Source organism: Nipponia nippon, unplaced genomic scaffold, assembly GCF_047370975.1.
Source record: "Nipponia nippon isolate SJK-2023a ecotype South Korea unplaced genomic scaffold, ASM4737097v1 scaffold_26, whole genome shotgun sequence".
In the NCBI taxonomy this organism is placed as follows: domain Eukaryota; kingdom Metazoa; phylum Chordata; class Aves; order Pelecaniformes; family Threskiornithidae; genus Nipponia; species Nipponia nippon.
The window spans coordinates 32,477-58,462 of NW_028262343.1; the positions used below are offsets into that span (position 1 = coordinate 32,477).

At 57.1% G+C, this 25,986-nt stretch overlaps 2 protein-coding genes across 2 annotated transcripts in view; one reads left to right on the plus strand and one right to left on the minus strand.

Annotated features, from left to right (window-relative positions):
- The window catches only part of LOC104015316 (talin-1-like), a 33,808-nt gene extending 16,898 nt beyond the window's left edge, over window positions 1-16,910 (minus strand). Inside the window, 16 exon segments of the mRNA XM_087762439.1 lie at window positions 1,255-1,353; window positions 1,471-1,679; window positions 2,189-2,297; window positions 4,060-4,240; window positions 4,422-4,498; window positions 4,712-4,813; window positions 5,057-5,212; window positions 5,526-5,630; window positions 5,918-5,978; window positions 6,487-6,614; window positions 7,039-7,178; window positions 7,498-7,644; window positions 7,870-7,999; window positions 8,236-8,333; window positions 10,583-10,749; window positions 16,514-16,910. Of these exon segments, the coding sequence (XP_087618565.1) occupies window positions 1,255-1,353; window positions 1,471-1,679; window positions 2,189-2,297; window positions 4,060-4,240; window positions 4,422-4,498; window positions 4,712-4,813; window positions 5,057-5,212; window positions 5,526-5,630; window positions 5,918-5,978; window positions 6,487-6,614; window positions 7,039-7,178; window positions 7,498-7,644; window positions 7,870-7,999; window positions 8,236-8,333; window positions 10,583-10,712 (1,872 nt within the window). The 5' untranslated portion in view covers window positions 10,713-10,749; window positions 16,514-16,910.
- A 1,180-nt stretch (window positions 16,911-18,090) lies between these two features.
- Window positions 18,091-24,633, plus strand: LOC104015313 (cyclic AMP-responsive element-binding protein 3-like). The gene is given in 10 exon segments (XM_009468029.2): window positions 18,091-18,161; window positions 18,163-18,220; window positions 18,298-18,571; window positions 18,784-18,896; window positions 19,124-19,216; window positions 19,805-19,911; window positions 20,431-20,499; window positions 20,644-20,728; window positions 20,861-20,942; window positions 21,393-24,633. Coding segments are annotated over 10 exon segments (1,323 nt in total). The 3' UTR covers window positions 21,764-24,633.
- The last annotated feature ends 1,353 nt before the right edge of the window (window positions 24,634-25,986 follow it).

Below are 25,986 nucleotides of genomic sequence, written 5' to 3' on the forward strand. Positions count from 1 at the left end.
GCAGGAGCTGCTGCCCACACCAGTCACCTGTACTGCAGGCATACCAGCTATTTTCTAGCTCTTTAGTGACAGGCTACATCTCTGCTGTCATTCCCAGGGCTAAAGGAGGGGTACGACACAGCAACCAGCCTCCTCTCCCCCAGCGGCAGCAGGGAAGGCATGGGGCCACCCTGCCAGCACACAACATGCAGCGACCAGCACACGGCAAACTGCTTCCCCACCAGGCACCAGACCCAAACCCGCAGTGAGTGGCCCCGCACTCCGCAGCAGCTAAGCCTCCAGCCACCAAGCCAAAAATGTCACAGCATCCCCTCACCTCCTGCAAGCCAAGACTACTCCTGTTGCAAACCATCACCCTTCCAGACAGGAGGAGAGGCTGGAGAGCACATGCACCCAACTCCAGAGTCCCCAGACCGCAGCATCTGACTGCAGCAAAGAAGCGGCCACTCTACCAGAGAGGCCCAGGAAGGGAAGCAGATACACTCGGGTCTGGCAGCTGCAGGGCAGAGCACCCCGCATGCATGCAAATTGTCTTTCAGGTCCTAAATCCACCCCTTGGGGCTGCCCTGTCCCGACACTGCTGCCTGGCTGTGCATAGCCCTCTGCCCTGGCACTAGCTTTTCTGCTCCCCTTGGCTCTCTGTCCAGGCTTTTCTGCTCGTGTTGAGGCCGTGTGGCTGCAAACAAAACAAAACAAAAAAAAACATCCCACGAGGCTCCAGCCACCCTGGTTCCCAGATGGGGGGCAGGCAGGCAGCTCCCGACCATGGGCAGGGCAGGGGGCGGCAGGCAGGAGCCGAGGCAGCTGCGAGGGAGGATTCCTGGGGCAGCACTCATCTGAGCAGCGACCCAAGTGCATGGACTTCTGAGAGCTGACCACCAGAAAAGCAGATTTTTGACAAGAGCTCTTCTCCAAAGAGTTCAGCTGATCGTCCCCAGAGGAGCACTCCTCACATCAGAGAGGGCAGGGACCACCAAGCCATGCCTACAGCCCCCTTTTACCATCTTTGGGTCAGAGGCAGGCAGAATCCAAGCACACTGGCTTTCTGGGATCTACATGGGAATCCACAAGATAAGAGGCGTTATATCACAGCGGCTCTAGGGCCAGAGATGGGCAATGGCCTGTCCCTTCCCCTCAGCAAAGTTACCGCCATGCACCGGGCCAAGCTTTGGCCTGGAGCCCTCCTGCCAGTCCTGTGCAAAGGCTGATGGTTTTAGGGAGCAGGTGTCCCTGGGTGCCGCCAGGTGCACTCACCTGGAACGGAGGGTCGGTGTCACTCTCCCCAATCTGCTGCAGCAGCTCCCCGCTGGTCTGGCCCACGAGGCTGGCAGCCTGCAGGAGATTCTGGCGAGGCTGCAAGGAACGAGGGAAAAGCAACACCAGGCTCATGAGCAAGCCCTAAAAACTCTCCCAATGGTTCTCCTTGGCTTCCACCCGCCTCTTGGCCCCACAGCCCCTCCTGTCCCCCACCTCAGCACTGGCAGGCTGCACCGTTTTCAGCAGGCCCGAAACAGTGCTCGCCAGGTTCTTGGCTGCCTGCAGAAGCTGCCGCCCATTCCCTCCCTCCTCCTCCATCAGTGCAGCCAGCAGCTTCATGCCCTTGGACATCTCCATCAGGTTGGAAGAAATGGTGGTGACAGCACAGCCCATGGCAGTGTAGTCCGCGTCCGCTGGATCCCCTGCACAGGGAGGAAACAAGTCAGGACGGGATGTGCTTCAGTGATGCTCCAAGAACATCCCCGCACCTGTCACTGATATGGTCCTCCTTCCCAGGAGCGGGGGGAGAGGTGCCCTGGCTCCTAAGCCTGAAAGACGGTCGCATCGGCTGAGTTTGGGCAGGAGGGCCTGGGGAAGGAGAGCTGCACGGTGCTGCAGCTGTGCCTGGAACTATAGCAGGGACTGGACAACACGCTCCTGGTTCAGAGGATGGCAGGTCAGCCAAGGACTGGGAGGAAGGGCTGGGCTGGGCATAGGCAGGGATGTTGGGGGATGTAAAGGCAGGGTGAGCTGCAGGGGCACAGCCGGCTCTACAGGCACATTAGCAGCAGTCAGGGCTGATTTAGCTCTAGCTAGGGCAGGCTGACTCCTCCAGTCTCTGATGGAGGGCAGAAGATATGACCTTCAGCCAGACAGGAGAGACCAAGCCTTCTCCAGAAACAGGGGCATCCCTCTTCAACCCTCCACATACCTGCAGTGAGGTTGACCACCAAGGCTGTACCAGCAGTGATAGCATCCACTTGGGAGTGGATCTCATGCTTCGACTCATCCATCTTGGTTTTGCACCAAGCTTTGGACGCCTGAAATTGGGAGAACAAGGTCAGGAGGTGACAGTGGAGGTGGGGAGCTGCGCCCATGCTCACACGGAATGATGCAGGAGAGAGGAGACAAGAAAGAGGGAAGGAAGAGCTGTCACCACCCAAAACTCCCCAGCCCATCCTGACCAAGCAATGTGACCAAGCACCCCCCTCTGCTCCTGCCCCCAAAGCTGGATATAACCCCACCTCTTTGCAGGCAGCAGATCTTCCCAGGAGCTGCTGACACCTCTCCTAGCCTGGCCAGCAACCTCTAGCGAGGTTCCCCTCAGCACCCCCTCTTCACCTGGCACTCACAGCATCCTGCCCGAAGGGTGGCAAGGTCTCAAAGTCATCCAGCGTGGCCTGGGCTGCATGCCCAGAGGGACCTGGACAGGCTGGACCAATGGGCCGGGGCCAACTGCATGAGATTCAACATGGCTAAGTGCCAGGTCCTGCACTTGGGTCACAACAACCCCATGCAACGCTACATGCTGGGGGAGGAGTGGCTGGAGAGCTGCCTGGCTGAAAAGGACCTGGGGGTGTTGGTTGACAGCCGCCTGAACATGAGCCAGCAGTGTGCTCAGGTGGCCAAGAGGGCCAATGGCATCCTGGCCTGTATCAGGAATAGTGTGGCCAGCAGGACCAGGGAGGTGATAGTGCCCCTGTACTCGGCACTGGTGAGGCCGCACCTCGAGTACTGTGTTCAGTTTTGGGCCCCTCACTACAAGAAGGACATCGAGGGGCTGGAGCGTGTCCAGAGGACGGCAACGAAGTTGGTGAAGGGTCTATAGAACAGGTCTTATGAGGAGCGGCTGAGGGAGCTGGGGTTGTTTAGTCTGGAGAAGAGGAGGCTGAGGGGAGACCTTATTGCTCTCTACAACTACCTGAAAGGAGGTTGTAGCAAGGTGGGGGTCGGCCTCTTCTCCCTAGTAACGAGTGATAGGACGAGAGGAAACAGCCTCAAGCTGCACCAGGGGAAGTTTAGGTTAGACATTAGGAAAAACTTCTTCACCGAAAGGGTGGTCAAGCATTGGAACAGGCTGCCCAGGGAAGTGGTTGAGTCTCCATCCCTGGAGGTATTTAAAGAACGGATAGATGTGGTGCTTGAAGACATGGTATAGATGGACTTGGCAGTGATAGGTTGACGGTTGGACTCGATGATCTTAAGGGTCTTTTCCAACCTTGACAATTCTATGATTCTATGCTGTTGATGACAGCGCTCTAGGCAAGTGCCTCTGCAAAAGGGGGGTGCATCCAGCAAAAAAGGGGTCTCCCCTCTGCACCTCCCCCTGGGAAATGCCCCAGCCCACTGCAAAGCGTCTGCCCAGGATGGGTATGAGTGAGTACCACAGTTGGGCAACTCTTAGGGAGCAGATGCAGAGGGACCTTTTTAAATGCTTCTCTGGCTGCAGAAAAGGATGCGGGGGGGTGTGGGATGTGTGCAAGAACACCACCAACACCAGGCACAGGGCTCTGCTGCAAACCATGGCACTGGTGGGGCTGGCTGGGCACAGCAGCTTGGGGTGGCACAACCTGAAGGAGAGGCTGCGGCTGCTGGCCAGGGGAAAAAGGCCAGGGTGGAGCTCAAGTTTGCAGGAAGATGCCAGCTCAGCCAGGCCAGCAAGCACACGAGGCCAGTGGCACAGAGCCCCTGCTCTTCACAGCAAGCAAATGCGTGGCCACGGACCCAAATGGACAGGTCTACGCGAGCCTGATGGGCACCTCTCGGAGTCTGTGCCCTACGGTGGGCGCGGGGATAGCTTACCATGGGAGGCATGTGCCCTCGGTGCATCTGGCCACTGGTGATTTGCAGTTGAGCCTGCAGCATCGTGCCCACCTGGAAATTTTCTGGCCCTCCAGCCCCTGTCCACATGACGGCTGGCAGGGCCACCGAGCCCAGCTCTGCCTTGCCTACACAGTTAAACTTCTGCTGCAAGACCGTTGACCTGAAACGGGGAGAAATACCAGGTCAAGGGATGCCCACTGCCCTGGCACCAGGCTCTCCGGGACCACTGCTGCTGAAGGACTGGCAGCTCTTCCTCCAGACACGCTGTGCTGCAAGCTTGGCTGGAGCCTGCTCTCCATTCAGCTTCTGGTTGGCAGCTAACTTGCTCCTAGAGGACTGACTTCTTTGGAGACACGGAGTCTTCCAGCATGGTGGACTCCTCATCCCCCTCCAGTCCAAAGTGGTCTTTGCTCTTTTTCTGTGGAGGGAAAGAGAAAACGCATCAGCTAGCACACACCTCCCAGCCTCCCCCTCCTCCCACAGCCCAGGCACCATACCAGGGCCACGGGGTCCCCCTGGCAGCACCGTGTGCCAACGGCTGTCTGGAGATAGCTGGAAGGGGCACCCTGCACCCCTCTCTGGAGAGGAGATAGTTATTGGCGCCCGGCTGCCCTTCCCAGCACATCCTCACCTTTTTCAGGATGATGTCGATGTAGCCAGCAATCAGCTGGGCAATCTGCTCCCCCTCCGTCGTCTGCACCGAGTAGTAACCATCCTGGTAATCTCCAAAATCCTGTAACGGCACAGCACGGGGTAGCGCTGGAGCAGGGTGCTGACGGCTATCCTAAGCCCCTCTAGTATGCGCTAAGCACCCAGTGCCAGCCTCCAAAACAGAAGCCAGGGCTAGGAGAGGCACCGGAGGAGGGCAAGACTGTCCCACCGCAGGGCAATACCCAAGAGAAGGGTTGGCATGAGAGCAGCCCCCCACAGGGGCACCACCAGGGAGGCGGGGTGGAGGACCAGGGCTGGCCCCTACCAGGGTGAAGCTCTTGGGTGAGGCTGCCCAGCGCTTGATGTTGGTCAGGCTCCACTCCTGAATCACTTCCTTGGTCTTCTCATCCACACGCATCACACACTCCTTGGTGATCCCCAGCAGTTGCAGCACCAGCTTGTTCTTCCCCTTCATTTTCTCCTGCGGGCCACAACAGAAGGGTTGCGGGCTGCTCCTGGGACGGATCCATCCAGGCAGAGACCCTCCCTTGGCCTCCCTTGGCTACAAAACACCCCCAAGGCCACACTTTCAGGTGGTGACAACCATGACATGGGGCTTGAAAACGAGAAAAAGCATGAACCAAGAAGTGGAAAGGCAGTGCACAGGGAAGGCCAAGAAGGACAGATAGTGGGGACGCAGGGAAAACTGGAGCAACGCGGGTTGATGGGTAGCAGCTCAACAACAGAGAGATGTTGGAGAAAGGAAATTTTGTCCAGGGGATCCACTGCTCTACCTTGACCAGGAAGAAGGAGACCCCGTAGGTCTTGAGGGAACGGGCAAGTTTCACGTAGCAAACTTTGGCCTCGATCTCGCTCATGATCCCACAGTTCTTGTGGGCCTGCGACAGCAAAGAGAGAACATCATGCTAGCTCCACGGTCCCCTGGCTGTGCCACCATTGCCCTGTCATTGTCTTTCCAGGCTCTCTCCACCCCACCAGTGGCCCCTGCCCCTGCTACAGCATCCCTCTGAGACCTCAGGAGCTGCCTTGTCTGCCCACCTACAGCTTCGTGCTCCTATTTCTCACCTGCCAAGCCACTACATGCTGCTTCCAGGGACAAGAACAACCTCAACCTTTGGCAAGGAGGAACAAGAAGCCCAGGTCTTAACACCCCCCTTGCACATACCATGAAGATCTTGCACTCCCCTTTCTGCTTGATGTACTCCTTGGGCAGGAAATCCTTGAGTCTGCCAAGAGACAGCCAAGCCAGCTGTTAGCAGCAGAGCCCGAAGCCAGCGTTTGTCTTCGCCTACAGAGAGGCCCAACACAGAGCCTTGGACAAACCCCTGCCAGGGCATGGGCTGGGAGTTTTTGGGAGCAGGAAGGATGTGGGAGAGGTTGCTGCAGTAATGAAAGCTGCCTCAGGAGCCACCCTGCCAAGGGCAGGGTGGAGGTGCTAAGGATGCAGCACCTCACATGGCATCAGGGGAGGCTGTACGGCAGGCTGAGGTCCCCCCCATCAGAAGGGGAGCTGGCTGCATGTCCCAGGGAGGTGCCAGAGGGAGCAGGACAGGGGGCTGGCACCCCTTGCAGCTGGCATGGACCTCCACGCTTAGGCACCGTGCTGCAGGGAGGAGAGGGGTCCACTCCAGAGATGTCCGCATCCCCAAGTGCTGTGTGCTGGCACAGTGCTGGGGGCTGCCGAGCTGCTCAAGCCACCTGGAGACAAGCCCAAGGGCTCCCCGGGACACTCACTCCAGAAAGCCTGGCTTGTGCTTTGGCTCGTTGTGCGGACCGAACTGGATCTGGCACTGGTAGCCAGCAAACTCGCAAGCTTTGTCAAAGGAGACAGGGTGGGAACCGTTAAGGATGTCATCGCGAGCCTGCGTGGGAAGAGAAGACACCGCTGTGGGCTGGGCAGCCACACAGCCCTGCCACCGCTCCCCTCCACACCAGGCAGGACCTGTTTTCCAGGCAGAAAAGAAGTGGCCATGAAAAAGAGGAGGATCTAGGGGCAGGCTGTCCCCTACAGGGCCCATCACCATGCCTGGGAGAGGAACAGCAGCAGGACTTCAGGATGGTTCCTACCAGGCAGAGGAGACACGGGATCCCCTGGGGAGCTCTAGAGTACACAGAGGGCAGGGCTGGGATTGCCAGTGTTGGCTCTTACCCAGGAAATCTCTCCTAGGAGATAACTGGGCATCCTGAAGTGCCCCCTATGGTGGCTCCCGGCCAAAACCCTCAGCCACCAGCCCTGGCAGGGGGGTGGCATGGGGCAGCAGAGAGAGGTGCTCCAAGGAGCTGTACCTGCACATAGAGCAGGTTGAGCTGCACAGGATCTCACGAGCCCACGTTCTGGTCAGAGAAGAACTTGCGCCACAGCAGCAGCGTTTCATTGTCATCAATGCCTTGCTCACGCAGGGTCCGGCCGTGGTCCAGCCAATTCACTGCAGGCAACACCAGGGCATGAGCATGGGCGGACACCCAGTCAGGGCTGGTCCCGGCCCCAGGGCTGCTCATGCAGAGCAAGAAATGGATGTCTGTTTGGTGCATCCTGGCTCTCATCCCTCTGCCCTGGGCCTCCACACAGAAGGAGAGACTCCAAGGAGCGTAGGCACATGTCCCCTCATCACAGTCCTCTCTACTCCCCTGTGTTGGGTCTTCCCCTTGCAGGGAGGGGCCCTGCTCCCCTCTCTGCCCACCAGCTCTCCTCTCCGCTGCCTTCGGCACAGGCTGACCCTGTCCCCAGCATGTGCAGGCACGTACACTCGTCATCCGTCTGCAACTTCTGCTTGAGCTTCTCCATCTTCTTCTCATCTCGCAGCAGGGTCTTGTCCTTGAGGGTGCTGGTAACCTCCTTCTTCTCTTCTATAATCTCCCGAACAAGTGAGTACTCATCGTAGTTGGTGATGCCTGCAGGAGTGCAGAGGACCAAGCTCAGCATGACATCAGTGCCAAATACAGAGCCTGAAACGATGCAGGGGTGCAGAGCGGTGTCCCCTCCCCAGCATCACGCACCCCTCGGACATCCCTGCTGCCAGGCTATCTGCTGCAGAGCTGCTGCTGGTACCCCCCACCAGACGCTGCCATCTCTCCCCACCTCCCTTCCTCCCCCTTGCTGCTGCCCCCTCCTCTCACCAATCCGGGCACAGATTGTCATGAGCATGTCCGTGACTGTTTTGGAGTCATCCACCATCACCATTTTCACTGTCCCATCCAGCATGCGGATCTTCAGGGGCCGCTGCTTCTTCTTGTACTCCATGGTGTCCTGCGAGCACAGCAGAGCACAGCTCCCAGCAGCGGCACCGGCACAGGGCGCCTGCATCCTACCACCATGCCAACAGCTCCCATCTCCCCGGTGCAATCGTGAGGGGGGGCATGGGGTACATCCAGGCACAATGCAAGGCAGCAGGGCAGGCACCTGCAGCACCTCCCCACCGTGGGCACGTCTAACCGCAGAGCCGAGGCCGGTACCAGCTGGAAGGACACGGGATGGATGCTTACCCCATTGAGAAGCATGTAGTAGTCCAGAGCCTTCCCAGCCTCCAGCCAGATCCCTTTCTTTGGGTCTTCATCCGAGAGGAACAGCCCAAAATCATTGGCTGAAAAACAGGTAAAGTCTCTGCCAGGATAATCCTGAGCAGGACAGGGCCACCAAGATGCCAGCCTGCACCCAGGGATGTGCCTGCAGCCCAGCACGCAAAACACAGCAGTACTGTGCACACTGGAGCCCAGCAAAAAGCTGGCAAGCAAGCTTCAAGGTACATGTTTTACCATATAGTTATCTATGGAAAAATTCATCTGAAGGATGCCTATGCAATGCCAAACTTGGAACTGACCACAACTGAAGGAAGAGCTTGGAGTTGTGGTTGACAGCTCTCTGAAATCTTCAGTGCAACATGTAGCAGCAGCCAAAACAAGGTAGTAAAATGCTGGGCATCACCAGGAAGGGTGCTGGGAACTGGTTTATAAAACCTAGACACATCCATACTTTGAACACTCCATGGTGGTGTGGTCTGCACCTCCCCAGAAGGACACAGCGGAGTTTGAAAAGATACAGAGATGGGCAACTTAAATGATGGAGCCTTGGTACGAGGGACTAAAGAAGCTGGGACTCCTCCGTTTGGTGAGGAGGCTGAAAGAGGATGGGATCAAAGTTTACAAGGTCTCAGAGGTGGTGAGAAAGTACAGAAGTGCTGTTCACCAAATCCTGCTCCCTCAGGGCTGGGCTACCCAGTGAGAGCGCTGATGATGATGCCTTAGCAGTGGCACCCCGGCTTGGACCCACAGGGATGGCCCTGTCGTCTTGCTGCAAGAAGCCAGGACCACGCCTGGCTTTGCCCTGGGAAAGGTCCTTCTCCACCTTTCCAACAATCCCTCGCTGCAGGCTGTCTTGGCTGGCTGCTAAGTTTATAATGAGTCATCTCGTTGGCAGCTCTCTGCAGGGAGGGACAAATTCCTGAAGCACCCCACTCCTGCCTGGCTAACACTGCTGTTAGGATCCTACTGAACAGGGAGCAGAAAAATCACTGAGGCTTTCCTTTTTTTTTTTTTATATTAAAAAAAAAAAGCTATTTTCAAAGCAAATTCTAAAAGGATAATTCTAAAGCACAGAAAACTGAGCAGCTTGCCCCAGATCCATAGCTTGGGCAGGGAGAGGTGCTTCCTGAGACAGAGCAAGAGCAGCTCTGGAAACCTACACCGAAGCTCCTCCAGTCCAAACATCACAAAAAAACAGGGCAGCTCAAAAAGGGACCCCCAAGTGCCACCGGGTAAGGAGAGCAAAGAGAAACAAAAGCTGCAAGGAACTGATAGGAAAAGAAAAGCTGTGAGCAACTGAAAAGGAACTTGGGAATAAGCAATTCCCTTTAAGGTTTTCCCCTTGCCTTTTTTTTTTTTTTTTTTTTATAAGCAGGCTGGCTCACACCCAGGAGCAGGAAATGCAACACCGTTACAGCCCTGCATCCACATAAACATCCAGTCCCTCTCCGAAACTGAAAGCTGTGATCCGCCATACCGTGTCCCACGGGCCAGATGGGCACCACATGAGAAGGCATTTCCTTTCATCCATGAGGAATTCGCAGCTCCCAGATGTTGCTGTGCTCCCCCTCCTCTTCCCACAACTCCTGACCTCCTGTTTGCTGCCTGCCCAATGCATGGCTCTCCTCAGTGGCAGAGCCGCTTTCGGAAGCAGCAGGGACCCAGGAAAGCCCCCAAGATGATGTCCCAGTGTTCCAGCCCCCCCATCCATGCCAGAGACAGGCCACATCTGTGTGGGCATGAATTGCATCATGAGCTCATGTGACATAAGCTTACTTTTGAGCCTTGCGGCAGCAGGGAAATATTAGAGCTGAAAAAGCTTAGCAAGGTAACGGAGCACCAGCACAGAGTCTGGCAGAGAGCTACCGGGGGGATCTGATGGAGGACTATATATCCCCCAAGAAAGTAAAAATTAACTTATATGATTTATTAATGCTCGCTACAACCCCTGCGACTGTTTAAACCCACCTAGTCCTGGCTAGTGGTGATGAATGCAAGTAGGAGAGAGGAGCAGAGAAAGGGCAGCAGGCTCAAAGAGCTCAACGAGTATTTCACTTCCAAATGTGTTTTCCTACCTCCCAAGCCCCCAAATTTCTTCTGGGGTGTCAAGGAAGGAGCCTGAGGAGCTCAGCCCCTCACCTCAACCAGGCAGGAGGACTTGGACCTTGCTCCCCCCACTGCTCTGTGCCAGCTGGGAAAGCCCAGACAGGCACGGGGACAAAAGAGGAAAGGGAAGCCAGTGAAATGCCAGGAGCCAAGCCGGAGTGGCCCTGGCACAGCAGCACAGCAGACAGCCCCACCACAGACTTACGCTGTCCCATCTGGGCCTCGGGCACCCACTCGCGGATCATTTGGCAGGCATCGTACACCATGGTGGAGGGCTCGAACTGCATCATCTTCACCACGTTGCCGATGCTGATCTTCAGCGAGAGGGCAACCATGGTGGTGGCTTGGCTGTCCCCACTCCTGTGTCACCTGCTGGAGGAGACAGCCAGGTTAGCTCTGACTGCTGTCCCTACACGGTCCCCTCCGATGTGCAGGGTCCTTCCTCCGGCAGCACCTCTGCTCCCCAAAAGCTGGGACCTGACTTCTAGCGGCAAGCAAGGGCTGCACCCTGCGCTGGTGAGCCCGCGAGGGGGTCCCACTTTCCAGCCCCATGCTGACCCTGGGGTCTCTGGCCAGTGTTGAGACCCTTGTCTCCCCATTCCAAAGCCGATTTTGTTCACCTGCAGGAGTGATGGCAGCTGGTACTCAGTGGAGATGCTGCCAGCAAGGAGGAAGCAAGCATGCAGGAGCACATGAGATAAGCCAGGAGAGTGTGACAGAAGGGGTTATAATTAAACCTGCCATGATACAGAAGCCACAAGAGGAAAACCAAGCTTTGACCCGGAGCTGGTGGGGCCCTGCCCTGGCTATCAGGGCCCCCCCATGTCACAAGCGGATGGTGCTGAGCTGGCAGCTTGAGCACAGAGGGACCCAGAGGGACGGAAAAGCCTGTAGTTGTTCGGGGAGGCAAGATAAGGGCACCAGGCACTGAACCTGCCCATTAAAAATAATTACCTGGGGAAAGCACCGCTCACGCCAAGTACCACATTGGCGCTTGGAGACTGGGGTCTATGGCAGCAGCTGTGGCACAAACCCAGGGCAGGGGAGCCCATGCACTGGGCGATGCACAGGAGGGCGAGGGACCCAGCTGCTGCAGCTCTTGCTGCAAGGGCACACGAGAGCTGCACCACGCCATCTGAAATGGGTCCCAAGCTGGGTCCAGCTTGAAGGGTCAGCTTCAAGCTTGAAGGATTGCGTAGATCAGCTTCAGAGCAAACACCCCTCAACAGGGCTCCGAAACACCAGGTTTAATAACACCTAATTAGAGCGACGATATTCTTACAGGAGAGCAAAATCGGAAAGAAATAACAAAAGGAGGTTGTAAATAAGCGCCGCCCCCCGCCCCCACTTGCCTGCTGTGGCTTGTAAGGTGAGCCCTTTCCTTTGGGTTTACCTGCCGTGCAGCAGCTTTCAGTGCTTTCCCAGGTTGCTGCATGCCTTGGGGTCCCTGCGCCAGGTCCTTCTCCCTGCCCTTCTCAGCATCCCCAGTCCCCAGTCAGCCCCAACCCAATGCTCTCCAGTAGTGACACCCCTTTTCCTCTCCCTGACAGCCTACTCATGGGGAAGGATTCCCCTGCTCTGCCTTGACCCAGGCTGCCTTGTCCTTAAACCCCAGCTGGTAGGAAGACACAAGAGCACTGGCGGGATGCACCATATCTGCTTGTCCTCTTTTAGACTGATTTTCTCCTACCAGGCCTCCTATTATGGCTGTCAGGGAAAGGTTACCGGCCACATGCATCCTCAGCCTGGCCCAGGAAGGTTCTCGGGCAAGACTTGCTAGCAGCCTCCCTCGCCTGCCTTGCACCACAGCAGCAGATGGCAAGCCTGTGCATCCCTGCCTGGCGCTGCCGGCTTCGATCCCCCGCAGAAGGGGGTACACTGGTACAGGCTGCTTCCAACCATGGACCCAAGCGGGCTAGGGGCAGGACCTGTGATGGATAAAAAGTTCCTGCATCTGATTTTGGGCAGGAACAAGTCAGAGCAAGGAGAGGTGGAGGGCAGGGGTCCCACTCCTTGCAGAGCCACAAAGCCGGGTGGGAGGCAGAGACAGAGGAGCTTGCTGCCTCTGCCAGCACATGAAGCCGCTCCAGCTCTGCATTCCCGAGCTGTTCGGCAACGTTTCTGTGGAGGCCCGTGGCCCCCACTGGCTCTGCTGATGAGGAATGAAATGCATTTTGGGTTCAGACCGAGGGAGCCCACTGGCAGCGGGAAGGAGGCAGCAGAGGCACGCCGCATGTGCCACTGCTGTCCACCCAATAGCACCAGCAAAGCTACAGAACCAAAGGGATGAGGAACACCCTGCCATAGAAAGGGCTTTTTGAGTATTTTATACACAGGGCGGGCTGCTGCAGTCACCAGGCATCTTCTCACTCAACATCTTCTCTATATCTAAAAATATTCTTGAGTTGAACATAAAGCTGCTCTCTGTTCCTCTGCAGGAAAAGGAGAACATGCCACCACCAGGACAAGGTCAGAGACCACAAAGGAAGAGGAGGGGAGGATGCTGGATGGCAGAGAGGAACCGAGAGGAACCAGGCCATGCCGGTGTTGCTCCTGCCCTGGCCATTTCTGCAGCTTCCTCTTGCCCTCCCAGAGCCACCCAAAATCAGGCGTTGCACCGGAGGCACCCCCCCCCTTAGCATGCCCTTCACAGGAGCCACCGTGCTTTCCAAGACCTCGCAGGAAGATGACTGCTCAAGCCTTCCTACTCCTAAGCTCTTACAAAAACGACAGAGCTTAGAAGGGAAGGTGCTTACAACATCAAGCAAGCCCTCAGAGAAAAGGGAGATAAATGGTTCATTTTAATTCCCATATTCTACAGAAACAGTTCAGGCTCCAACAGTTGAACTTTGCTGATATTAATGCCTAAAGCAGAAACGCTCTCTGCTGCATAAGAAGCACCTCTTCAAACCCTGGAGAGATTTGTCAGCAAACGTGGCAATTAATCACACGAGGCTTGCAAATCTGCCCGCACACCTCCTCCTGCAGACCTCTCCTCTCCGGGTACCACGTAGGGAAGGAAAAGCCGGACTAGACATAAGGGACAGGACAGTGTGGGAGCCTGGTGCTGCAAACCAGAAAAATAAAGGAAAAGGACAGCAAAATTCAAGCTGTCCCTCTGGAAAGAAAAAAAACCAACCACACAAACCCCAAACAAACCAAGTCTCAATGAACACACACCAAATTTCTGCACTGGCTCACCTCCAGAGCAAGCAAACCCATTTGCAATTGGTTGTCAGTATGCAAAGGCAGATAAGTCACCAGAGCAGTGAGCCGGCCAGCCAGCAGCCAGATGATTAAGGCACTTTCTGCATTTTATGGCAAGCTGTGTGCAACCCTTTGAGCCGTGAGCATGCTCCTGAGCCGATCCCAAAATGGGGGGGGGAAGTTCTTGGTGGGGTCCAACCCCCTCTGGAGCCATCCCGGCTGCCTTCATCTCACCCCACACTAGGTGAGCAAAACCATCATCGTGGCAGAGGTCTCCTGGCTTGGGGCTCTGCCTAAAGGCAGGGCCAGCACAAGCAGGGCCAGCCACAGGGAGCCAGTGCCACACCAGCCCAAGGAACCACTGCGTCATTACTGGGACCACTGAGAGTAAGTTTTCCATCACATGATGTAACTGCTATATTTGTATCAGCTGAGTTTAGCACTGCAAGAACAGTTACAGAGGTTTTATATCTTTTAAAAAAAAAAAAAAATCAACCAAAATTCAATAGCATCAAAGCAACCTGCCGGCACACTCACAGCAAGTTTCCAGAACAAGCCACAAATCTTCAAAGGCAACAATTTCACCATTTTTAATGTGCCCATTCTAAGGGAGACTCCGGATGAGGTTTGGGTTTGGTGTTTTTTTGGTGTTTTTTTTTTTACAGCAACGCCAAATTTCATTGGGGAAAGGCCCTGCTCTGGACCACCCCCAGGCTGGGGGTGAAGCAGCACTGGGAGCTGGCTGCAGGAAGCTTTATCAGCTGCAAACCGCCCCACTGATGGGGCTTTCCACAGGCACAGGGCTGCCCGCCTGGCCAGCACAGCTAGACAGGTCCCAGGCCACCATGACGCCTGCCAGCAGCGGCTCTGCTCACACACTGGCATTTGTACAACAGCAGAAGGAACTGGGTCAAAAATTAACCCAGTAAGAAGTTGAATCTGGCTCTGGACAGATCCTCCAGTATGGGACTGGTATACACAGCAGGCACTGGGGGCACAGGTGGCTCAGCCTCATGATGATGGGAAGGCTGAGCCAGCAGCCCTGGCCGGTGACAATGCTGCATGCTGCTGAGCCGATTCAGTCCGCTTCCTCTTTCCCAGCTGCGTGGCCACATTGGACGGTGAGATGGTTTCTTCTAGCTGGAGCCAAGCTTGCTCCTGGGGAACATAAGTGGCTGGTGAGCCCAGCCCCACAGCACCTCTGCGACCACCCAGCTATTACCCGCAGCTGGGGCAAGATCATCCTCTTGCCCCCACAGGGAGGGCAGCCCTGCTCAGCGTGGGAAACAGGCAGGGGACAGGCAGTGGGGCTGGGGGATCACAGCCACAGCTGCAGGCAGCCCACAAGCTCACCCGCACTAGGGTGAATCAGCTCTGGCCATTAACTGCTGGCATTTCCTATGTGTCCCCAGGCCCGTCCACTCCTGCCGGGCATCCCCTGCCCTCCAAAGGGAGGGGGCACAAACAGTGGCACCCCCGGGCTGCCCACCACCAAGGTAGGAACAGGGGCAAGCAAGGGCAGGAGGATGGCACGCTCAGCCAGTGAGAAGGAGGGCGCCCCACAGGTCCCTGTTTCCCAGCCTTCCTGCTCCCCTTCCCCAAATCTGCCAGGACATGCCACTTCAGGATGCACCAAGCTCCCACCGCTGCCATTCAGTGAGCAAGCCGTGTACTCAGCTGGTGCTCACAACACACCATCATGTACATCGCGCAGCAGTGGCCGCTCATTTAGCGCTTGGGGGGTTTCACACCATGGTCTGCATGGGGGAGTTCGAACCCTTTACTGGGCAACCTGTGGGCTCCAGCAAAGCTAAAGATCCCAAAAATATGTCCCCTCCCCTTCTCAGCAGCGAGGAACAGGGAGAGAGGAGAAGGGAGTAAACAATTATTGCTACCAAATATGAGTCTAACGGCCAGTAATGAAGCCATGGCAGAAGCATGTAGACATCCTGCCAGCAGATTCAAAGGGCTGGGGAGCTTGCAGAGGTGTGGGCAGGAGCCAGCAGAGAGCAAGGCTGGCCAGGGAAAAGGCAGAGAACGTGGCAGGGTTTCCCTTGCCCAGTTAGCTGCTCCAGCCAGGGCATGGTGGGGACCTGTGATTTTTCCCTGTTGGGGGCCAGTCCTGCTCCACAGCACCCACCCCAGCCCCATGCGTCCCACCCCAGTGCCGTGCTGCGCCCCATCCTGGGGGGGGCCACAACCAGCCTTCTGTGGCAGGACAATCATTGGGAGCTGCTGGGGTAACCTCCCCTGGCTGTGTCGCAGTTGCGGGGAGCGCGTCCTCTGGCATCCCCACCCAAAATCGCACAGCGGGCTGGAGACACCCTTCCCACTTGCTTCTCCCCTGCATACAGGCAGGGCGGGCAGGAAGGGCAACAGGAAAACTTCACTACCGTAACTGACCAGTGCCAAAACTCGTCCCCATGGTTTGAGGGCCTGTAGCCACACCCAGGCCTCTACCGCTCGGTCCCCAGGGACCCCCGAGGTGGGGATGCCAACCAGGGCCTGGCAAGCGTTGACTTCAGGCCAAGGCCTGTGGCGGCTGTTTTGGGGCAGGACAAGGCCAGGGCCAGGATTAATGGAGCCAAGGCCAGGCCCAGCCCGGCTGTGCCTGCCTGCACCACCCCAGGGTCACCAGCACCGGCGGGTGCCAGTGCCCGGCAGGAGAGTGCCGCCAGCCCCGGGGGCAATAGGGCACGCCCCAAAACCAGGCTAAGGCATGACCGTCCCCTCAGAAGCCCCTGGGATGACCGCAGCCTCTCCTTCCCGGGGAGGCGCCCCAGTGGGAGCAGAGAAGGCTCGGCCCCAGTAACCGAGACGCTGCCCCCCCCCGTAAGCGGGGTCTCCCCTCAGGACATCCGCTTCCAGCAGCCACCGGGAGCCAGGGTGCTACCGATTACCGGGACCCCATGCCGCCCCATCACCATACCTGTGTGCGGACAGAAGCAGCGGGGCGGCACCGCCCCCTTCCAGCCCCACCGCCGCGCATGTGCCGGGGCACCGCGCGCCGCCGGGCGGCACGGTTCGGCACGGCACCCTGGGGCTGCGATCCGCCCGGTCCCCCCACGCCCAGGGCTGCGCGCTGCCCAGCGCCCGAGCGGCACGGCACGGCGCCGGCGCCCGCGCCCTGAGGCCGTGCTCCGCCCGCTGCTTCCACCCCTGAGTCCCCACCCGGCACGGCACGGGCCGCCACGCAACTGGGGCCCGGACACCTCCGGCCGTATCCCCTACCCACGGCCGCCGCGCGCTCCCACCACCCACGCGCCCGTCAGCCAATAGATACCCGCGCCGGCGCCTTCGCATCACCCCTAGGAGGGGCGTGGTCACCAAGCGCGCGCGGCCTGCTGGGAGGCTGGTGATGTCACTGGTGCTGCATTGGAAGCAGCGCGGCTTGGTGGTGTCGCGTTGAGGTGAGGGACGGGACGAGCTGGGCTGGGCTGGGGGATGGGACCGCCGTCCTCCCTTCGCCTCACCCGGGCCGGGGGGCCCTGCGGGTCGTTGGGCGCGGGGGCTGGCGGCTAGCGGTAGGAGAGCTCGCAGATGTGGCATAGCCTGCCGCTGACAGCCCGCCGGTGGGGCGCCTGGCCCTCCCGCGTGGGGCTGCCGCTGTCAGGCCTCGGGTTGTGCTGCCCGGCAAGGACTCGTTGGCTGCAGGCTCTGGCTGTGCCCCAGGCAGCGGCACGCCGTGCTTGCCTGTGGGCCAGCCCCACGGCTGAGGCTGAGAGGTTTTTTGGCTTCCTTTGGGTGGGTGTCCAGGCAGGGGGAATGGTATCTGCCCTGCATGCTCCTGTGACCCTTCTACCTCACATGCTGTTGCCTCCTCTTGTTCTCTTCCTCTCCTTGCTGCCTGCCCAGTGCATGCTTCCTAGATAGAAAGTCCTCATGTCTGTGGAAACAATGGGCCCCAGCATTGCCTGGACTCTGCCCACCTCACATTCCTCCATTCCTCTCACTATTCTGCTTCCTGCTGGCTAGACTCTGCTCTCCGTGCCATCTGGCAGGGCAGCCCTGCACACCAACTTCCTGCTCCTAGGCAGCTGGTACAGCAGCCCTGTGACTGGAGTCTGCCCTGGGCTTTTATCCTTTGGGGGGGGGGGCTGTGACACCTGTCAGCTAGATCTGAAATCTTAACCGTGCTAATGGGGAGGCTGTCCCAGCTGGCTGCATGCCAGGGGTATGGCACCTTTGGGCTTCAGTGGAATGGCAGGATCTTGCATACCCTCCATGGCAAAAAGTCTGGGGCCCTTCCACTTTCCCTCTCCTTCCTGCAGCTTTTGCATTCTGGGTGGAGCCTGGCTCCTGTGGCTGGGTCCCAGTAGTCTGGTGGGGCCACCGCTGCAGCTAACAGCCTTGTTGGGACAGTACTTATGGCCTGTTCATTGCTGCAGGGCCCTGGCAGCTGTTGCCATTGCACGGGGAGACTTTGTCAGTAGGGGCTGAGTGACATCCCAGAGAAGTGCTGGCGTCTCCTCTGGGGCTTGTTCTCACTTTGGGTGTTTTGCTCAGATGTCATGCCCAGAGGAATTGGCTGCCCTGGCAGATGAGGACCTGCTTGACTTCCTCCTGAAGGATGTTGCTCCCTGAAATCCCAGGGGAGAACGGTCTGCTGGAAGACTGGGGCCTGCCAGAGCCTGAGGTAAGCTCTTCAGGAAGAATTGCTGCTGGTTTAAATAAGGTTTGGCTCCCTGCTTATTAAAAGCTTTTTCTCTGCAGCTCCTGAACAAGGAGATGGATGACTTCATCAGCTCCCTGCTGAGTCCCTTTGAAGATGAACCAGGCATGCTGCAGGGTTATTCGCCTGCTGACGGTGACAGCAGCATTTCTGAAGATCAGAATCTGTCCCATAGCCCTGGCAGTGACTTTGCCGGCAGCCCTCAGAGCTCAGACATTGTGCAGTTTGATCACAACTATTCCCTCCATCGGGATTGGCCTGCGCTTGAAAGTGTGAAGTCTGAAATGGCAGAAGGAGATGTTTCCATTGACCTTGGTAAGTGATGTGTGTGGGCTCTTTCTGTCCTGGCTACAGGCACAAAAGCAGTCCCACATAGGGGTTTTTGGGGAGGTGCCAGGCAGCGATAGAGAAAGCAGAGTTTGGTGGCTTTCTGCTGCCATAAAATTGTGGTTTTGTGCTACTCAAAGCTGGCTGGTTGAGTGCTGCCTCACTGAGGCCCAGAGCTTGACTCTCCTTTCCTTCCCCAGAGACATGGGTGGGTTTGGAAGGCACAAGTGAGGCGCTGGAACAGAGCTCCAGTTTCCCTATTGCTGTTGCTGTGGACACTGGACCCCAGCTTGTGCCTGGAGCCACTGTGCAGGTACTGACTGCCATGCCTTAGGAAGTGTGTGGGCCCCAGCCTTTGTTTTGCTCACATTTCCCCTTCTCTCCTGGCTTGGCTCCTGTGAGGGATATCTTGGAGGAAAGCGTGATGCTGCTTTGGCAGAGCTGATCCTGGTTCTGTAGGCTTTCTGCATGCCTTCTCTGCCCTGGGGTGGACTCCCTTTACTTTGCATTCTCAGCAGGCGTATTTTTGCTGTTTTCTAGTCTGACTTCCCAGAGCTGGTCCTGACAGAGGAGGAGAGGCAGCTCCTGGAGAAAGAAGGTGTTTCATTACCAACCTGTCTGCCACTGACCAAAGTGAGTCCTCACTACAGCCTGTCACTCCCAAACAGACTTGGACCACTCAAACCCTTCAACCAGAGTAGGGGTTGAAAATGCAGGATGGTGCCTTGGTGAGAGCGTTAGCACCTAGGTGCTGCATTCAGGGCAGCATGTGGCAGGGCTTGGTGTCTTCCTCCTCCCTTCGAGGCCTGGGGGGTGTCCACGTGCACAGCAGCCTCTGCTTTGCTAGTCAGGTAGATACAAAGAGCAGCAAGACCTGGCTGCTGTCAGTCTCCCCACTTGTGACTGCTTGCTGGAGGCAGTTACACCACAAGTGCCTTTTTCTTTCCACTTGCTTCATGTCTTGCGAGCTGTGTGCTTTTCATCTCCCTTATGTGTGTCTCACTCTTCTGCTACACTGGAGAAACTGCTGGCCTCATCAGCAGGCCAGAGTTTGCCTTGCAGCTCATGCAGTTCATTCAGCGGTGTGGGAGGGACAGAGGACAAAAGCACGTGGGTTGCTGCCTTTCTAAGCAGGGCTGAGCTCTGAGATGTATGCAGGATTTGCAAGGGCTGGATTGCCAATGCCCTGGGGTGGCTGCTAATGAGAAACGGCCCTTGCAGGCTGAAGAGCGGCTTCTGAAGAAAGTGCGTCGGAAGATCCGGAACAAGCAGTCAGCCCAGGATAGTCGTCACAGGAAGAAGATCTATGTGGATGGCCTGGAAAACAGGTACGGGCACACAGCAGCCATGCTGTGCTGCTGCTGGGGTCTTGCTGCCCTGGGCAGAAAGTGAGGCTGAGCCCTGTGGTCTTCTCAAGAGGCTCAGAAGTTCAGGGCATATCATGCCCTGCTCTCTTAGGCTTGGAGATGACCCAGAGCTTGCTCTATTTGAGCCAGGTACTGGCCTGCGAGGTCTAGTGTGTTCTCCAGGTTAGGCTAGTTTGTAATACAGCCTGGTGTTGCTGATCTGCAGGGCTGGTGCGCTGCTAGGAGCGAGCATCCTTAGGGATTAATCTGGTGCTTCTCTGCGGGACTGGGCAGGGCTTACCCCTCCCGAAACCTGGTGTGAGATGTCACTCTGGGCTTTGCTCCAGCTGGTGCCAGGTAGACCCCAGGAGCACTTGTAGCTGCCCCAGCCACCTGGAGTTGGTGGCTGATTCCCTGAGGGAGAGACTCTGGTGGAGTCCCTGCTGTTGACTAACAAAATATCTCTGTTTTTCCCCTGTGCTGTTCATCTTTTCTGGGAAGGATGGCAGCCTGTATGGCTCAGAACCACAAGCTGCAGAAGAAGGTGCAGCTGCTGCAGAAGCAGAACATGTGAGTTCTCGTTGTTGGACATGGCAGGAGATGTGGTGGGGAAGGTTGTTCCTCTTCTTGGGATTGTGGTCTGTCCCTGGCTGCAAAGGGTCAGGAGGGGGAGTGCAGCTCTTGGTTCAGCTGCTGCATTGCCTGCTCCTGCAGGTCACTGCTTGAGCAGCTGTGGAAACTGCAGGCCTTGGTGAGACAGTCCACCACCAAAACTACCACAGCAAGCACCTGCATCATGGTGAGTGGCTTCAGCCCCAGTGTCTGTGAAGGGGCCTCTGCTGTCCCCATGAGTCTGGGAGAAAGGCGTTTATTGCGGCCAGTGATGCCTATTTATGTCCTTTGAGGGCTTTGCTGATCTTTCTGTTTCCAGGTCCTGGTTCTGTCCTTCTGCCTCATTCTCTCCCCCAGCCTCTACTCGTTTGGGAGCAGAGAGCAACAGCTGGAGCTCAGAGGTGAGTGCCTGGGGGCTGAGGCATGGTTCCAGGTGAAGTGCTGCCTTCAGGGGCAGAGCACCTTCCTCGGAGACAGCCTGAACTCTGGAGCGCCTCCAACCCAGCAGCCCGTTGCCTGGGATGACCACTTGGTTTGGCTTTGCTGTCTTGCCCCAGCTCTGGACTCTTCCTCAGTCCTGTTGTGGAGGCCTGCCTGGCAGCAGGGCCCTGGGCCAAGGATGGTACCAGAACTGGATGTATCCAGTCCCTCTTGGAGCACAAGCTGTGCTTGTGCCTGGTGGCTGTGCAGCATCCTCTCCCTGCCTCTCCAGGAGGAGGCAGCCCTAGCTGAACAGTTTGTTCCCCTCTTGTGGGCTCTGCAGTGGCCCATGCTCAGAGCAGGACCGTGAGAGGCTGGTGTGTCCCACTCTCAAGGTGGGAATGACAAGGCTGGCTCTCCCTCTCTTGCAGTGTTGTCACAGCAGATCCATGAGTTCCCAAACCAGGTTAGGCAGGCAGCACCTGATGTGCAGGAGGACACTGCACTGGAGAGGCTCAACCCAGAGCCTGAGGACCCCCTGTTGGGCAGCCTCAATCAGTCATGGAAAGAGGGACGGAGTCCACCCAAGCCCAATCCCAGATCTGCTTTCAACAGCAACTCATCCTCCGACCCTCCAGCAGCAGCGGGCTCTGAGCTGGGCCCTCCCCAGCCTCAGGAGCAGCACTCCCAGAATGACCCTTTGCACACAGCGGTGCTGGCAGCGTGGAAAGCCAAGAGGCAGGAGTGGGTGGAACGCACTGCCAGCGTTGTCATCCAGCAGCACCGTGCCGATGAGATGTGACTGCCGCCTCCTTCTGCCTGTTGGGGTGACACCGGGCACCCTGCTGGGCAGGGACAAGCAGAGCTGTGTTAATAGATAATTTATCAAAGCAAATGCTTTCGAATACTCCTGAATGCTGGCAGCTCAGAGGGTTTACCAGGGAGGAATTGTTTTAGGGATGACCTGATTTTACACTCTGCTCTGTATGTCCATAGCAGGACCCTATCTGAGATGGGGTAGGAAATTGTGGGAACTTTGCTATGGCTGCTGACGTGGCCTGCAGCTCGGGGTGTGTCCTGTGGCTTGTGGGGATGGGCTGTGGCATATGGAGGGTGAAGGCGATTGGGCCTGAGGTGCCTGTACCTGATCTGACTGGAGGCAGGTGGTGATGAATGCTGCTTCTTCCCTGCCCAAGTGGAGGTGAACAGGCTGGGTCCTGTACTTCTTACTGTGTCTGATGGCCACAAGCATCTGTCCCTTGTCCCTTCCCTTTAATCCTGCAGTGTTGCCTGATTTCTGGGTGTGAGATGGCGAGCTGACCTTCAGTGCCCTGGCAGGGAGCAGTCCTGCCATTGCGACAGACCCTGTGTTTCCCCTGTTCCTGCTAGGTGTTGAGCTACGGGCACGGCTCCTGGCCTGGCTAGAGAAGGTGCTGTGGAGTTCCTCCTGAGCCACGCGTGCTGTTTCCCTTTGTAGGGGCTGAGCCTTTCATCTCCCACAGCCCTGGGAGCAGGGATTTTGGTGCATGCCTCAGGGAGAGAAGGCATGCCTTGAACTGGGCTGCAGAGGGGTGCGTGGAGCAGAGAACAGCAGAGCTGTTTGCTCTTCTGAAGGCTTTCCTGGCTGTAGGCTGGTTTCAAAGCTATGTCCTCGTGTGCCTGAGCTTTGCTGCACTGGCTGGTGAGGCAGTCAGCCGGCTCTGGTTGCACCCCAGGTCTGTGCAGAAACACTTTGAGCTGGCAAGTGGTGTCTCCTGGAGTGCAGCTTAGTGGTACCTGTTGAGCATCTCTCCTTGTCCTACTTCAGATCTGCACTGGTGAGGACATTTCCTTATTAATGATGTGTAAATAAAAATTAATGATGTGTAAATAAAATGTGCCCTCTGTGTGACTGGGCCCTCCATAGTTGTTTTGGTGCAGGGCTGGGCTGCCAGTGGAGGCTAGGGGCTGTGCCAGGGGCTGGGAGTGTTGTGGGAGGAACCCAGTGGAAGCTGGTGGGGGGGTGACCACCTGTGTAGCCTAACGAAGGGGAGCAGGTGCTGCCTTCACTTCCCGTGGCTGCAGCTGTGCAGAGGGGCTTGTTGAAGCATGGTGCAAGTTTGCTGGGCAGTGCTCTGCTCTCACCCTCCTTCAAGGGTGCGCCAACACCCTTGAAATGCTTTTGGAGATAAATGGATGTGAGCACCCAGTGCCCATGTGTGACCTGTGCACACTGAAGCTGCTGGTGCAGTGGAAGCAAGCAGCTTCTCTTGTAGGAAGCACGAGGAGCCGGCATCTGCCCCCACTGCTGCTTTCATAATGGGGAACTGCACAATTGCAGGAAATGGCACAGAGCCAGGTGGTGAAACAGCCCAGTCCCTTCAGCTGGGGGCTGCAGAGAGGGCTCTGTCTGGTGGGTGGTTGCTAAATCAGGGCTGTGCCCTGGGTTCAGTTGGGATCACCAGATCTACGGGAGGCACTAGCAGACTGAGCTCAGACTGCTGAGCCCAGTGCAGGGTTTGGGGGCACGGGAGCCCAGTGAGGCAATGGCTGCAAGCAGCACTGCACTTGTAACCCGCCCAGGAAGCAAAGGGCGCTTGTGCAGACAGATGAGATATAAAATTGAGCACTATGTCTCTGCCCGTGGAGGAGAGACAGCCAGAGGGTGGCTTGCCCATGGGCCATGTCTCAGAACAGGTGACGGCATGCTTATAACAGGATCAAGTCGCAGCTCTGCTCTGCCCAGGGAGGGCAGCTCGTGAGCATCCCTAGGGAACCACTGAACCTTTTTCCCCAGGACCTGTGTGGTGGCAGGAAGGTCTAGGACCCTGTCCTTGCTTTCATTTCATTTTTTGCAGTTCAAGGCCAGGGTGCGTAATGCCACTGATGTCACCTGGAGTCCCTGGCCCGGTGCTAATTAATATCTGTATGAATCATCCAAAATAAAACACAGTGATGTTGCCAGCAATGCAGGGAGCGGCCACCGGAGCTGGTGTTTGGCCAGGGGTGACAGGGTCAGCACCATGCTCTGCGGCAGTCTGGCTTGCTTGGCCAAATGTCAGGAGGGGAGATAGCTCTGCGATAGTGGGCAGGGAGCCAGGCAAGCACAGCGGGCTCTTCATCAAACGCAGCCGAACACGCGCTCCTGCCACTAGGCACTGCTCACACCAGCCAGCACAGCCCTTCCACGCAGAAAGATTGTGGCAGAGGCTGGGATATCTCAGAGTCCAGAGCTGGTCTTGGTACTGCATTGGGAGTTTTGGGGATGGTTGCTCTGCGATCTCAGCCCGTGCTGCCCCAGAGCTGCTATTTTTCATTGCTTTCTGTGTTCTTGTGCTGGTCCTACAGCGAGTGGCTCTGAGCCAGCAAGAGGAAGGAAGCCCAGCCTGGGCCTCACACCTTGGGTTAAGGGGCAATGATGATAAAAATGCCCAGAATGAGTCCTTTGGCTGAAGAGGCTCGCACCTTGTTTCCATCAGGCAGAGGAACAGGAGGAGCCTGGTATTTCTGCGACCCTCCTCCTCTTTGCTGCAGACTGTCCATGACATCTTTTTTCCTTGCATGCTGCAGGGATCAGAGCGCACGCCATCTGTGCATCGTGCACTGCCTGCATGCACATGCGGCCTCAACGTTCTGGCTTAGGTCGATGTTACAGTCCCTGCTTGCCCTTCCCACTGTGTTCTCTCTGTTATTCCCGAGGTTGACTCACATCCCATGCATGTCCCCTGGCAGGTGTCTGCATCAGCAGCATGGGAGCGTGCTGATGGACCAGAAACATGAGCCTTTCGAGGCAAAATATTCTGCTCAGCCCTTGGTAAGTCCCATACAGGTGTTGCTGAATGGAAACCCTCTCTTTTTTGCTTGGTGACTCCCTGAGTGTCGGTAGTGCCATTTCCCTTCTATGGTAGCAGCTTATATTGAAACTTTTTGAAAGTGTGAAATGGAATTTGTCTCCTATTGCTGGCTGTGTGACTGGTACAAAACACCTCCTGCTCACAGCTTTAAAGGAATTGGGGTTTCTCGGTGAGGTGAGAATTTCAGTCAGGAGCAGAAGTAAGACATATCCTCCTTTCTAAGGGAAACCTAAACCCCAGGTTAGCATCCATCCTGTTTTTATCCACTAGCACCAGCTGCTGGATATTAGTGGAAACAGAAAATCCAGTAGAAATCTGAGTGCCTGGTTAAAAAAGAAGCTGGAAATACAGCAATGGAGCCACCACCTTCCCCCAGCTCCTGAAACTGGGCACCTTGGCCCCAGGGCTGTTGAACCCTCAAGGGAGCTGTTTGTGTCGGGACTGCTTTGGCAAGGTGTCTGAGGCAGAAAGTGGAGAGGTTGGGCTGGGATGCCCGAAAACAAAAAAAGCTGGTGCCAAATGCGTCTTTCCCCTCTTCCCTTTCCCTGGCCACACGCTGTGTAGCAGGGGCTTGGCTGGAGACCCCCATGTGTGCATTGCTCCGGGGACATGGCCACACCGAGGGGGCTCTCTCCTCCCCTGGTGCAGGAGGGCAGTTGGCAGCCGGCTGCCGCAGCACATCCACCAGGGCTGGGAACAGGAGGCTGCCAGCTCTGCAAAAGCCATTTGCAGCTGCCCCATGCATTCAGGCACCTGAGAAACTTCCTCCGCTCTGCTCACGCGGGGAGCGTGAGCTGCCTGGAGCCTGCCCCAGACCCCACAGTGTCCCGCTGAGGCTGTGCCTCATCCCGCCACCTGAACACAGCCTGGTTTGCCCTGCACCCCTGGGGATGTTTGGGAGGGACCCCGAGGGACAAGTTGCCCGCAGCACAGCAATAGATTTGCAGGCGCAGCGCTGCTGCACGCTGCCAGGGAAGTGACAAGGAACAGCCCCCATCCCCAGGGACCCTGCTGCCCTCAGCGATGATGCACAAAGCCTCCCCATGGGAGGGTGGCTGTGGGGCAAGAAAAACCCTGCAGGTTTGAGGCAGGGCAGAAACCAGAGCCAAGCCCTACATCCCCACAGAAACCCTTTATTTTGTGCCTGGTGTCCAGCCTTCATGCTAGTCTGAACTTGCCTGGGAAAACATGA